The following is a 14,668-nucleotide window of genomic DNA, read 5'->3' on the forward strand; positions in this document are numbered from 1 at the left end:
AAATTATGTAAAAAAGTATAAATTATAATTTTTTGGATTATTAAATTCAATAAATAATTAATATTTCAAAATATAAATAATGGTTTTTTTTAAATAAATAAATAATATTGTAAATGACTAATTTCACTTATATCAATTAATAATTTGAGAAAATAACCTTCAAAAAAATAATATTTATTAATAATAATTTTAAAATCTTAATATATATTTATTATATAATTATATATACTAAAATTAATATTTATTATATTTCAGTAACTATTTGTTGTTTTTTGTGATAAATATGTTTTCAATAATTATTGGTTATTAAACTACTATTATTGAACTTTTTAAATTTAATTTATTGTAGTTATTGTATTTTTGTTATAATTTATTGATTAATATTTATTAGATATTAAACTATTATTTGATATTGTACTATTTATTGACTAATTTAATATATTCTTTAGTATTTTTTGTATTTTTCATCATCAATATATTTTCAATAATTGTGCATTTTCTCTATTAATTTTCAATAATTATTGGAGATTAAATTATTGTTTTTTATTAGAGATTATACTATTAATTTAGCTGAAATTAGGAGTGTTCTCGGGTTAGTTCGGTTTAGTTGTAGGCTGTTTGACCAACCAAATGGACCAAGTCAGGTTAGGGAGTTGGTCACTTGAAACTGATTGACCATTTGTGAAAACTGACCCACTTGGCTTGTATCGGTTTGGGTCAATTATTTATTTGGTTAGTTAATTTAAAAGATTTAAACGTAAAAATTAAATTTGAATTTTAAAAATTACAACGACATTATTAAAAAATAAATTTATGACATAAAACATTTTAGAATAGGAAATCTAGAATTTTCCCACTTTCTTGTATTAAAAATGATATATAAAATATAAAATATTAATATATAGCTATGGTGAGGTAGTGGTTTTGGTTGATTTGCAAATGGCCAAAGTGAAACTGATCCAACCTGGTTGGGTTGAAAAATTATTTAACCAAAGTCGATAAAAAATACTAAAAAACTGACCAACTCGGATCGAGTTGATTAGGTTGGTTAATTTCATCAAGTTGATGAACAACCCTAGCTGAAATTAATATCTCACTAGTTTTACATTAAAAGAAGCAAAACAAATTATGGTAGAGTTTTTGCCATAAAAGAAGATGAAAATAACTAGTGGGGACCTGTGTGATGCACATAATTTGTTAAGCAACAACTAAACAATAGAAACATATAAGAGTATACAATTGTTTTCTAGTATTTCCAATTGGCTTTGGTTCAATAATTTCCCAACCCGACCAGGTTGGATCAATTTTGCTTTGGCCATTTGTAAACCAACCAAAATTAAACGACCTAACCATAGATATATATTAATATTTTATATTTTTAAATATAATTTTTTAAAATAGGAAAGTGGAAAAGTTTTCATATTCTTAGTCTAAAATATTTTATATCACAAACTTAATTTTTTAAGTTTAAATTTTTTGAGCTGAATGACCAAACAAAAAATCAACTCAAATTGATACAACCCATGTGGGCCAATTTTCACAAATGGTTAGTCCGTTTCAAGTGACCAACTCCCCAACTTGACCAGGTCGATTTGGTTGGCCAAAGACAAACAACCTATGACCGAATCGAAGCAACCCATGAACACTATTAATTTCAACTAAATTAATAGGCTAATATCTAATAAATATTAGTAGTTTAATCTCCAATAATTATTAAAAATTTATAGAAAAAATACACAATTATTAAAAATATATTGATCATGAAAATACAATAAATAAGTAATAAAAATATAATAATTACAAAAATACAATAAATACTAAAAATGTATGAAATTAGTCAATAAATAGTATAATCTCAAATAATAGTTTAATCTCTAATAAATATTAATTAATACAAAAATAAAATAAATATAATAAATTAAATTCAAAAAGTTAAATAGTAGAAGTTTAATCTCCAATAATTATTGAAAAAATTCTGTTAAATAACAAGAAAATAAATTTATAAATAATTATTGAAAATATATTTATCAAAAAACAATAAATAATTACTAAAATACAATAAATATTAATTTTAGTATACACAATTATATAATAAATATAGATTATGATTTTAAATTTATTATTAATAAATATTATTTTTTGAAAGTAATTTTCTAGATTTATTAATTGATATAAGTTAAATTATTTATTTGTAATATTGTTTAGTTATTTAAATAGTATCATTATTTAAATTTTAAAATATTAATTATTTATTGTATTTAATAAACCATAAAATTATAATTTATACTATTATTACATAATTTCATTATTAATTTTGTTGTTATGTTATAATTATTTTTCTACTTTTAAGAAGTTTTCTAAGTTTATTACACAATTTTGTTATTTTAACTATTTAAAATCTAGTTATGTTAAATATTTCATTATTTAAAATATTTTGTTATGTAAAAAATTTAAATAATATGTAAAATATTTAAAATTTTTGTTATTTGAATTTTATTTATTTTAAAGCTATTACATAATATTAAATATTTTGTTATATAATTATTTAGATATTTTTAATATTTTTATTTATGATATTTAGTTTTTGAAATATTTTATTTTTTTAATGTTATTTTTTATTTTAATAACACTTAAACTGAATAATCCAAAATAAAATTTAAATTATTTTTAATAAATATTTTAAAGTTATTATATAATTTTGTTAGAACATTTAAATAATTTCTTAAAATTTTTAATTCAAACTTTCTTTAGATAAATATAGATAAAAAGTGGGGGAGAGAATAAATAGGAATTACAAATAACTTTGGAGAGAAACTCTCTTCTAAATTAGAGATAATTTAGTAGAAATTGAGGGAGGTAATCTAGGTGAAACTTAGTAGAGGGGATTATTTAGGTTAATGGAAATGTGTATGGAAAGATAGATAAATTTTAGGTAATTTTTTATGGGAAAGGAAAGTATCTCATTGGTTGTTTAAAAGAGGAAAATTGTCCAAAACTCACCAGACTAACGGTTATTAATATATTACCATTTTACCCTTCATAGAAAAATATAAAATATAGGGTAAATTACAAAGACCCCCTTGTACTATGGGGTCAATGACAAAGTCCCCCCTATACTTTTTTTTTGCGACAAAGACCCCCTGAACTTTAGCTATTAGACAAAGACCCCTCTTGGCCGTTAAGACAAATGACGGAAAGCGTTAAATTATAACTTTTTCTATTTTCTTTTTCTTGCCCCTTTTCTCTTAAAACCTATTTAACCTATTGTTTTCCTTCTTTTTGAGTTTCACTTCACACACCATGATTATGGCCTTGATGTTTTCCTCCCAATTGAAGCTGTTTAGACTAAAGTACAAAGGGGGTCTTTGTCGCAAAAAAAAGTATAGGGGGACTTTGTCATTGACCCCATAGTACAAGGGGGTCATTATAATTTACCTAAAATATATACGCATGGGGTGTATGATTTTGTTTTCCAAAAATGAAAAAAACAAATGTCACGTAACGGTTTTTTATTTCAAACAAGCAAAATTATAAGTAATGGCCAATTACATTAAGAAATGAAAGCATTAAGCATTCTAAGAAAAAAACTTCTCTTGATTTTGTAAATTAGGCATCCACGATATTCCCTTCCCTGATCACAACTTTAATGGCAAACCCCATAATATCTGTCATGATCTTCCTCGATATTCCCTTCCCTGATCACAACTTTGATGGCAAACCCCATAATATTTGCTGTGATCTTCCTCCCTTCTAGCACCAGAGACCGGCGAGGCTTACCACAGGAAGTGAGGAGTGCTAGCACAGTAATCCATGTCACCACGGTTGCAGGGACGACAACGGCCAACGCTACCACCATAGAAAGCAAACCGAACACAGCATTGAAGAGCACCTAGGTGTAAAGAGCCGGCCACCCAGTAGCTCCAGCTCCATTAGAAGAAGTGGAAGAGACGTTGGAATTGTACCAAGACATAATGAAGGAGGTTCCATGATGAAGACAGAAGAAGAGTGTACACTAACACCAACAGGCATGCCCATGTTCTTCATTTGATGAGGAGCTAATTTGCCCTTATTCCTCTTCCTTCTTTTCTCCTTCAGAGTCTTCTGCCACTGAAGCTTGATTTCTTCTATTCATTAGGTTGATTTTCTCTTTATTTTATTCTGATTTCTGAGGAGGGTTTTGGATTGGATTGGATTTCCTGGGGACTGGGGTTCTGTTGTCTCTTCAAGACCTCACTTTAACCAAGCCGGGCCACTTAGAAGTCATAACAGAACAGTGAATAATTTTTTTTATTCACAACCCAAAAATTTGAAGAAGAAAGCAATCTAATCTCCTCCAAAATCAAGATCTAAATCACATCCAATATATTACAATTCCTAAAGAAACAACAAATATATATAAATAAAAGAAGAAATAAGAAAAATCCTTCATTTCTATTATGCTCTGCTGATTTGCGAAGCAAAGCAAAAAGAATCCAAAAGAAACGAAACCCTTTTTTGGGTTGAGAGTGAAGAGAAAGAGAGACAGTTGATGACTGGAAGTTCTAAGTGGCAGAGAAAGAGTGAAGATCGGCAAAATGAGAGAAAAACCTTAAATGAGTCTTTTTTTTTTCTAATTCTCTAATCAGGGGCAATTTAGTCATGAAAATTATATTTATGCTGATGTGAACAACTTCTGAATATTAACGGTTCAAGGTAAGTTTTGAAAAATAAAAACTGACTGACGTGGTGAATTTACATTTTCAAAAGTTAAAATGAGTTTAAGAGAAATATGAGTTTTGGACAATTTCCCTTTTAAAAAATGACAGGAGAAACATAAAATTTAAACAAAAAAAAGACGGATTGAGATGGTCCGCGACTGCTTGCTACGTACGCAAATCTCGAATGCAGCAGGTCGATCCACACGACAGGAGAAAAGTAAAAAGCATATGTTCATTGATCAGAGAAGACATCTGTTCTTTGATCAGAGAACACCACCTAAAGTCAGCGATGTTGCGTTGCCCTGTCCGACTATCTATTATCAAAAACTCTGTCCGACCTGCGCTTTAAAATCAACTCCGCTTCAGTCTTTTTTTTTTTCAACAATTCGAGCTTTTTACAGGAAGGGAAGAAATGGATCTTCGAGAGTCGATAAGCAACCAAACTACTTTCTCTCTAGAAATCGCGAAGAACGTATTGTTGAAGGAAGGGAAGAACTCGAACCTTGTCTTCTCTCCTTTGTCAATCCATATCGTCCTGAGCCTCATCGCTGCTGGATCCAAGGGTCCAACCCTAGACCAGATGCTTTCGTTCCTGAGATCGAAAAGTAATAACGATCTCAACTCATTTGCTTCTCAGCTTGTCTCTCTTATATTAGCTGACGGCAGCCAGAGTGGAGGGCCTCTTTTGTCATTCGCCAATGGTGTCTGGACAGAAAAATCTCTCCCTCTCAAACCCTCTTTCAAGGGGATCGTCGATACCGTTTACAAGGCAACAGCGAAGCAAGTAGATTTCCAATCAAAGGTTAGTCTTTTCCTTTCTTACTCGCTTCAAAAGTGTGCCCTTCAAGTTTCAATTTTTAATTAAGAAGTTGTCGAAGATGGTGTAGTAGTTCATTTTGACAGTGCCGTTGCAATCTATACGAGTCTGCTTGCAAGGAAGGAAGTTAGTTAGTTACGAATTAGAATTGCGTGGGTTCAAAGCAGTGGGTTATTTGCCTTTTTTGTGTGTGTGTGTGTGTGTCGTTCATTGTTCCTGCTACAAAATCGTCATGTGGGCTCTGATAATCTGTGTCCTTTTTATCTTGTCGATTACTTGGGGATTTCGTGGTGGAATAAAAACTTCTGAAAAGGAATTGTTGAGAGGCTATAGTAATTTTAATGTCCAAAGTTTTCGAGTTAGATATTAAGATGTTTATTGAATTTATCTTGTATAAGTGATTTAGCATTGGGGTTAGTTGTTGAAGAATTGATTAATGACCTATCTTGTATAAGGAAGGATACTCTCCCGTTCTTTCTCTGAGGAGCAAATCTTTGAACCGGTACTGGAAGTTGCTCTTTCCGGTACGATTCAAAGGAAGTCAAACCTCCCGCATAGAAAAGTGAAATCAAGAACGAGCCCATAAACTTTCATGCAAGAGCAGAGAGCTAACTCTGCTACAGGGACTAAATTTATCCAGGGGAATATCAGGTATGTTAGTTTCTAAAGGAGGCGCACAAAGAATCTTAGAGGCTGGAGGATAATACTGTTCAGGGGTATTGTTATGGAACTATGAATATGAAATTCAAAGAATGCAGTCTGCAAGGTATAAAGGTTTTGGAAACTATATATTTTCAAACTTTATATACAAGTCTGGGGACTGTAGGACAGTAAATCATCAGGTCTTAGATTTGATAATTAGGTTTTCTTGAGAGAAAGAACAGGTCTTTCCATGGATTTAGGAGTTCAAATGAGGTTACTTAGAGATTTAGGGATTTTGAGAAGCAAAACTATGCTTGGATGCAGAGGATAAGTAATATGTAATCTATTTTTGTTTCCTATTCCTGCTGCTCTGAGCTCCTAGAGGATAGGGGCTTTGTACTCTTCGGCCTCTGCTCACCTTGGTGAGCAGTTGGGTTTTTCTGGTTTAGTGGAAAAGCTTCAGTTATTTGTCAAAAAAAAAGGTACCCCTTGGAAATGAGAAGAATTGCAGTGTTTCTAAGTAAGTTCAAACAGAAAAGCAAATTCAATCTACAAATAAGCCCAATACAATTGTTCCCTGTTTCCTCCTTGCTTTGCTAGACAGTCAGCCAAAGAATTTTCTGATCTCCCCACCCATTTAATACTTACAGCTGAGCTCCTTATCAACCACTTAAATTTTCTACTTTCACTCTTAAAGCTCCACACAATAGACTCGGGGTTCCGCAGCCAGCCCACTACCACCTTGGAATCCCCTTCGATTAGTAGTTATTGCACACCTAGCTAACTGCAAGCTGTACACCCTAGATGGCAGCTAGTAATTCTGCCCTAGTAAAGTTCCCAATCCCTAGGAGACCCGAGTAAAGGAGGACCATATTTCCAAATTCATTCCTCAGCACCCCTCCCATTCCGGAGGGGTTTGAATTACCTTGACTGTTACCATCAAAATTCAGCTTCAAAAAACCGGCAAGAGGGTGTTCCCAACTCATACTGATTCTAGTTTTTAAAGTGGAGCAGCTTGCTACTTTTGACCAATTCCTCCATATATCATTAATGGAGAATTGGTGAAATGAATCCAGGAACTTTAGTCACCATGTCACCCTATTAGAGGTGTAAATTAGGCCATGCTGAGCCGGCATGGCACGGTCCGCGGGCTGGCACGGGCCTTGCTGCCCTCCCCAGGGATAACTTGGGGGATCGGTCCAGCATGGCCCACAGCCCGTGTGGGCCTAGACTGTGCCGGGCCTGGGCCATGTCATAGGCCGAGCCTTGGGCGTGGGCCGAACCAAGCCAAACTGATTTTTTACCATTTTTTGTGTTTTTGTTTGTTTATTTATTTATTTATTTATTTCTTTGCTAAGTAAAAGTGTAAAACTAAAATATTTAACTTTTCTTTGGGTTTTAGGAACTATTTGAAAAAAATAAGAAATGAGAAATCTAACAAATAAATGAATAAAATACTTAACCAAATAAGAATGGAATAACAAATTGGAAGAAAAATAGGAATTTTATTCCATTTAAATTTGAATGAATCATGAATCATAACAAATTTGAATGAATAAAAAATAGGAATTTTATTTCATTTCATTTAAATAAAATTAAAACAGAATTTACAATAATTTGAAAAAATGCTATACAACTATTGTTCATGAGTCATGACTTTCATCATCTTCTTCACGTGAAATATCGGGTGTAGTGTCGTGCCCTCATTTTTCTTGTAATCTGTCTTCAGCATCCAGCCAATCATTAAAGCAAATGCACATCTCTATATCATTCATACAACTTCTCGTCGCCCAATACCCTAGTACTTGCGCTAAAACAAGACTTTGATGGAACTGTAAACACCGGAGGGGTTAGTAGATCACGTGCCATAGCGGCAAGAATTGGATAATTTTTTGAATGTTCACTCCACCAAGCTAAAATATCAAAATTATTTGTTGCCTCACCTAAAGAAGAAAAATTTGCTTGTAAATAAAAATGAAGTTTAGTAAATGAACTTGTTGTTGAGGTAGAAAATTTCTGCCTCCTACTTATTAAATAAAAAAGTTTTTGTCTACTACTACTGGGTTCATGTTCAGATTCAGAAGTAGAATATGCAACTGTACAACTTGTAGAATTATTTCATGTTACTTCAAATCCATATAAAGTGTACATTTCAAATAATAACTTATTAATTTCTTCTTTTTTTATTTTCAATTTCAATATTCATATTTTCACAATATGTTCCAAGTAAAATATCTAAACCATCTTTCCTAATTCTATGATCTAATATTGTAGCTAAGCAATAAAGAGGAGAAATGTTCTCCCAATATTTTTTAAATTTATTTTCCATTATTTCAACAATATATTTAAATTGTGAGTTATTTCTATATTTTGCAAAACAATCACTAATCACCATTAATTGATAAGGTAAATTACAACTAGTTGGAATATAAATACCCGATAATTCATTACTTGCATCATAAAAATGTTTAAAAAAATCTCTTATACAAATTGCCAATTTGCCATTTCCCAGTCTTCCTCAAATATAATATCATTAGGCATTTTTGCATTATAATTTTGACATAAATATTTAAATACTTGTTTTCTTGCTCTAGAACTTTTAATATATATAATACAATTTCTAATTTTAGAAATATGAGTAGAAATAATATTTAAAGCATCCTGAATACATAAATTTAAGATGTGACATGCACATCTGATATGAAATAATTTACCATTTAAACATGGTTTTAATTGAGATTTTAAAATATTTATTGCAGAATCATTATTACTAGCATTATCAAAACTAATAGAAAATAATTTATTCTCATTTCCATAAGCATGTAAAGTATTTAAAATGCTTGCAGCAATAGCTGGGCCAGTGTGTGGCCATTCAAGCCTAGTAAAACTTAAAATTCTTTTATTTAAAAGCCATTTTTCATCAATGGGGGGGTCCCCAATGGCTAGTTCTCGAGCGGGCTGCGTACAGGCCCACGGGCGACACGACACGTGCAATCGTGTTGTGCCGTGCCGGCCCGTGGACTCCGAACCCTTGGCCCACACGGTCATGCCGGACCTGGCATGGCCCGATTTACACCTCTACTTGACCCTATGCAGAATGCACTCCTTCAATTCTTGTATTTCCCTCTCCTCCTGGAAGGTAGCATTTCTTTCTTCCCACACTGTCCATATCAGCACAGCTCTAGCACACCTCCACATGATTCTTTCTCTTTTTTGACACCATGGGAAGGTAAAATGGTCAAAAAGGAAGCTTACTTCTACTGGCCTATTCCACCTACACCCAAACATCAAGAAGAGCCTCCCATAACTCTGCAATAAAGGAACAAGATATTAGTACATGGTAACAATCCTCGCCATGAGATCTGCAAAGGATACACCAGTTAGGTGAGATACAAAGGAAAAGTCTTCTCTTTTGAAGAATATCTAAGGTGTTTGTTTTCCTATAATCAGTGCTGTTGCAAGGTATAGAAGTGATCAATTTAGGGACTTTGTGAAGGGAGCAAGTTCCAAAGGGATAAGAAACTGGATGGAAATGAATACTGAAGAAGGGAAGAGATATGTTCTAGAATGCAGGAGCAACAAAGGAGGCTATCTAGCTTTATGTGAATTTTTTGGGAAGGGTAGGAAGCAGCTAGTATGCTTTCCTGAAGGAAGACAGGGACTGGGTTGGAAGGAAGGTCAAAAGTGTGGAGGACAAGGCTTCAGACTGGAGCACAGCAGATCTTATGCAAGTGATAAAAAGTGGTGAAAACTCTGCCTTAAAAGCTGTAAAAGAAAGGGATATGAAGGACTACCCACTAGGAGTCGGGTGTGATACGTTAAAGCCTCACATGCCAGCTACTAGGAGTTGGAACAAAACTTTTTTTTTTTTTATTTTTTATTATTGAAGAAAGTAACTGTATTCATTAGAAAACAGAGGCAAAATATACAAGGGGGGATGTGCATGAAACAACAGAACCCACTTCACAAAAATTCGTTGGGTAAAGTATTGTTGCTATAAAAAAAATCCTATGCAAGACTTCAGTGGGTAGTAAGGCTTTGGGAATATGCAAATGAAAGAAAGAAGTTCAAGTGGTTGTCAAGGGGTATGGTAGTAAGGCTTCAGTGGGTTAAAAGAAGTGCCAACTCCTTTGCTGATGCTTTAGCTAAACAGGGGGTAGGAAAGGCTCAATCTTTGTGGGCTTGCTTGTAATTTTTGTTTGTACTTTCGCTGTCCTTGAGGAGGGCTAAGAGAGTTTACCCCTTCTCCTGGATGCTGTATTAGTAATTTTTTCTCTTCATCTATTTATTGAAATCTTTGTTAATGACCAAAAACAAAAGGATTCCTATGCAAGCTGATAAAAAAAAGTCCTAGCTTACCTGCTTTTGCTAACTCATCCACCAACCTATCTTAGAATGTAATGATTGGCTGCTAGGATGTCTCTGGCTTCATCCAAAAGGTGGGCTACTCTACAGGAATCACTTCTCCGCTCCCTGGTATACCCGGTTTTTCAATTAAGTGGCAGCAACTTGAATGTTCTATGGAATTCCAAAAGGCAAAAAAAAAAAAAAAGTATAGGGTGAATACTTGGAGGGCTATGTATCTACCAGTAAGTAAATCAGAAAGGTTAAAGGAGGAAAAAGAATTAGGTAAGGTATTGATAGAGTCAACTAGATCTAGGTCTTGAACAGGGTTTGTAGCTGTATGGTTGTGGGAAATAATACTGATTTACTTTCTATTGGAAGTACTAAATTCAAAAATATTGCAATGAAGATTGATTTGAGGTTAAGAAACTAGAGACTTTCATGCTGAATAGTAAAATTCTTTTAACAGAAATAATCTAGTTATGATTTCAAGAATTTGACAAGTCAAGATTCAGAAGTAGAATATGAAAGAGAATTTCAAGATTTAAGGACTTCCATCTTAAACAGCAAAAAGAACAAGAAACTAAACCATGATAATATCAAGTCAAGTGGTGTATTGCACCATTTGATGCAAATCAAGTGTGGGAAGAGTACTTTAAAATAAAAGAATTTTATGCGATTTGTAAAAAAAACAACATGCTTTTTTAGATATCATTGCTTTGTAGGGTATTCAAAAGACTGCTTTTGTGCTATAAAGGCATAAAATGATTCACCCCAAGCTTTTCTATCCGTTTGTTTTGGATTTCAAAAAATCAGAAGGATAGAATTCCCAATTATATTACCCTGATTTGCATCATATTTTGGCATAACTCTTCCAAGTACATATAATGCAAGGTCTTTGAGTAATAAATCAAATAAGTTTTTGAACTAAAGTCAAAGCACTGGGGCATACTCTAAGCTTTATATCTATACAAAAAAAGGGCAAAAGAGAAGAATAAAACTCTGAAACTCTAACTAATTTGGATTCATCAAAAAAAAAAAAAAACTTTAACTAATTTGGGTTGAAATTTTAATAGCTGCCCTATGAATCAGGTATGGGCCTTCTTGTATCCCACATTCTCATTATCACCATCTGATATGGCATGACTGAAAATCTTGTCAACCATAAAAGTCTCCTATTGTTTAATGCATTGAAAATACACTTAGAAACTCGTGACCTCCTAGTTCAGATTTCTTAAACCAGTCCTATAACTGTGGCTATTCGAACTCAATATCTTCAGTTTTACATTTTATTTATCCATGGTAGTCATCTAATTATAGGCCTATTTCAGGAAAGTCTAGAAATTCCAGGCATAAACGGTGTGAATGAGTACTACAAGTATTTTCAATAAGATTCTGTAATCACCTCCATCCTTCTCTCTCTGACCCACTCACCCACCCACCCAGACTTGATCTGTTGAACACACTTGCCAGATGATAATTCTTTATTCATATAACTTATACTGGATGCATTTTTGATATTATGATATGAAATAATAGTTAATTATACTTGAATACAGATATCTGTGCATAGATACTGCTAGAATCGGTAGTAGTCCTGCATAGGCATGTGAACACTGGTTTGTGCTTAAAGACATCCGGTACCTGTATGCTAAGTTCTTTCTAATGAGCATGAAAACATTCCACGCTCTGTATGATCTTGTATTTATGTGAGGGATGTGATGATGATGTTACTGACTATGCTGTTGATGGTAATAATGGTGAAGGCAGTTGAAGTGGCTAATGAAGTCAACTCATGGGCTGAAAAGGCGACCAGTGGGCTCATCAATGAGGTCCTTCCAGCAGGATCAGTTGACAACTCAACTAGACTCGTCTTTGCAAATGCCCTTTACTTCAAGGGAGCCTGGAGTGAAAAATTTGATGCATCAAAGACCAAAAACTATGACTTTCACCTTCTCAATGGAAGTTCAACTCAGGCGCCCTTCATGACCAGCAAGGAGAAGCAATTCATCAGTGCCCATGGTGATTTCAAAGTGCTTGGGCTTCCTTATAAACAAGGAGAAGACAAGAGGCGTTTCACCATGTACATATTTCTACCTGATGCAAAGGACGGGCTTCCAGCTTTGGTCGAGAAAGTGGGGTCAGACCCCGGGTTTTTAGATCGCTACCTCCCATTCGAAAAAGTGGGAGTGGGGGAGTTCAGGATCCCGAAGTTCAAGATTTCATTTGGTTTTGAAGTTTCGAGGGTTCTGATGGGGTTAGGATTGGTGTTGCCTTTCTCTAGTGAAGGGGATCTGACCGAGATGGTGGAGTCATCCACAGGAAAGGACTTATACGTGTCTAGCATTTATCATAAATCCTTCATCGAGGTCAACGAAGAAGGGACTGAAGCTGGCTCTGCCTCTGCTGGCGTGATAAGTGTTAGGAGTCTGCTTATTACTAGGGACATAGACTTTGTAGCCGACCATCCATTCATGTTCTTGATCAGAGAAGACATGACTGGAGTGGTGGAATTCATCGGGCATGTGCTCAATCCCTTGCAAGGTGCTTAAGTTATGGGCCAAACTAGATTTTAATAGATGTTAGATAAATCGAACGTGGATGGAGTTGGGTCTCTAATCTAATATTCTAATGCTATACTGTCTTCTTTTTGTACTCCATATAAAGTACTATGCAAACAAACGCTTATATATATATATAAGATAGTAAGTATTACATGCACATGCACACAAAGAATTAACAACTCTCTCTCTCTCTCTCTCTCTCTCCCCTCTCAGTCTCAGTCACAGTCACACACACACACATGGGTTGATTGAGGATTTAGTTACAGTAAGCCGATGTTATTATGACAACAGAAATTGTAGATGAAGTTTCACAAGGTTCCACTTTCTCCATCTAGATCTAGTCGGTGCCGTCTCAACTCTCAAGGGAAGCAGCACGACCTTCCTTGAAAGTTGAAACGAGGGAGCCCCGGCCCCCGGCCATCGGGGGGCCCATGTCGGTGCCGCCCTTCTCGTTTGTACAAGACACGTCTCTATTAAATACTTATCGGGAGGATTTGCACTATGCAGAACGAGGCGAGGCGTCCCCTGTGGCTGTGGGTGGGCCCGGAATCTTCATGAAACCAGCTGGGGTCCACGTCCACGTGACTGGTCACCCTGCACGTAGCAATTAAAGGAGCTTTGCAAATTACAACCACAGCCGGAGTCTATTGGTCAATAGGTCAATGGAATATGAAAGGTTCGATCACTTTGATGCACAAAAAAGTATTCGTAATATACAATTAGCCACTTGGCTACGTGCAGGGAGGAGAGAAAGAATAGAAGCAACATGATTCTTCCTCAATCCAGAGATCATCCATCTCAATCTATCCGGTGTGGATGCGCGTGGCACGGAGGCAGTGGGACTATAAACTAGAAGATCTAGTTCTGACTTTAAAAGACTATTAGGTAAAGAATTAATTCCCCATATACCAACTCTCTCGGAATAAATGAAATGATATAAATCTACAAGATCGCCTGAAGCTGACCTCTGACGAGCTTGGGTCCGATACAAGCTTTAAGCCTTGACGCGCCGGGCCTGAATATTTTAATATTGGCAACACCTTCCTCCCCCAATCCCCATTGGGACCCAGCGATTGCCAAAATTATTAACCCTTTCGATCTTAAAAACTACGAGACGCCACTGGTTTTGTAGTGGGCTGTGAAACTGAGGGCACTGATTGAGTATGCGTTAGCTGATCCAAATTACAAGTTTATGATTGACGTAAGACATTATCATTGGTTCCAGGGGCCGCTATCCAATCCTTGCATTCAGCTACTGCGATACTTCTGTACTGCGATAGATTAACCTCCAAAACATAATGAAGAAGAAACTTCATGAAGTTTGGAGAAGATACATGTCGTTGAAGTGACAAAAAATTCTTGACAGCATCAAATCGTCCGGACCTCAGAGTTGGGTTTCAAGGGAAATTGACAAAGCAATATATGTAACACGCGCGCTTTGCTTACCATCCACATATTGGTTGATCTGCAGCCACTGCCACTGTAGCTGGTAGCTTCACTTGGTTCCATCCAAATGATAATATCATGGCATTATCGTGATTCACGGGAAAATCTAGACTTTTTTGAAATCAAATGCTTCTAACGTCTGTAACTTCCTAGAAGTC

At 34.7% G+C, this 14,668-nt stretch overlaps 1 protein-coding gene across 1 annotated transcript; it reads left to right on the forward strand.

Moving 5' to 3' along the window:
• Positions 1–4,825: 4,825 nt before the first annotated feature.
• On the forward strand, positions 4,826–13,221 carry LOC104595874 (serpin-ZX). Its single transcript, XM_010256820.3, has 2 exons — positions 4,826–5,499; positions 12,267–13,221. Exons 1-2 carry the CDS (start codon positions 5,110–5,112, stop codon positions 13,050–13,052), a joined length of 1,176 nt encoding a protein of 391 aa, XP_010255122.1. The 5' UTR covers positions 4,826–5,109; the 3' UTR covers positions 13,053–13,221.
• Positions 13,222–14,668: the final 1,447 nt, after the last annotated feature.

Source organism: Nelumbo nucifera, chromosome 5 (assembly GCF_055504915.1).
Source record: "Nelumbo nucifera cultivar China Antique chromosome 5, China Antique-T2T, whole genome shotgun sequence".
Lineage (NCBI taxonomy): Eukaryota > Viridiplantae > Streptophyta > Magnoliopsida > Proteales > Nelumbonaceae > Nelumbo > Nelumbo nucifera.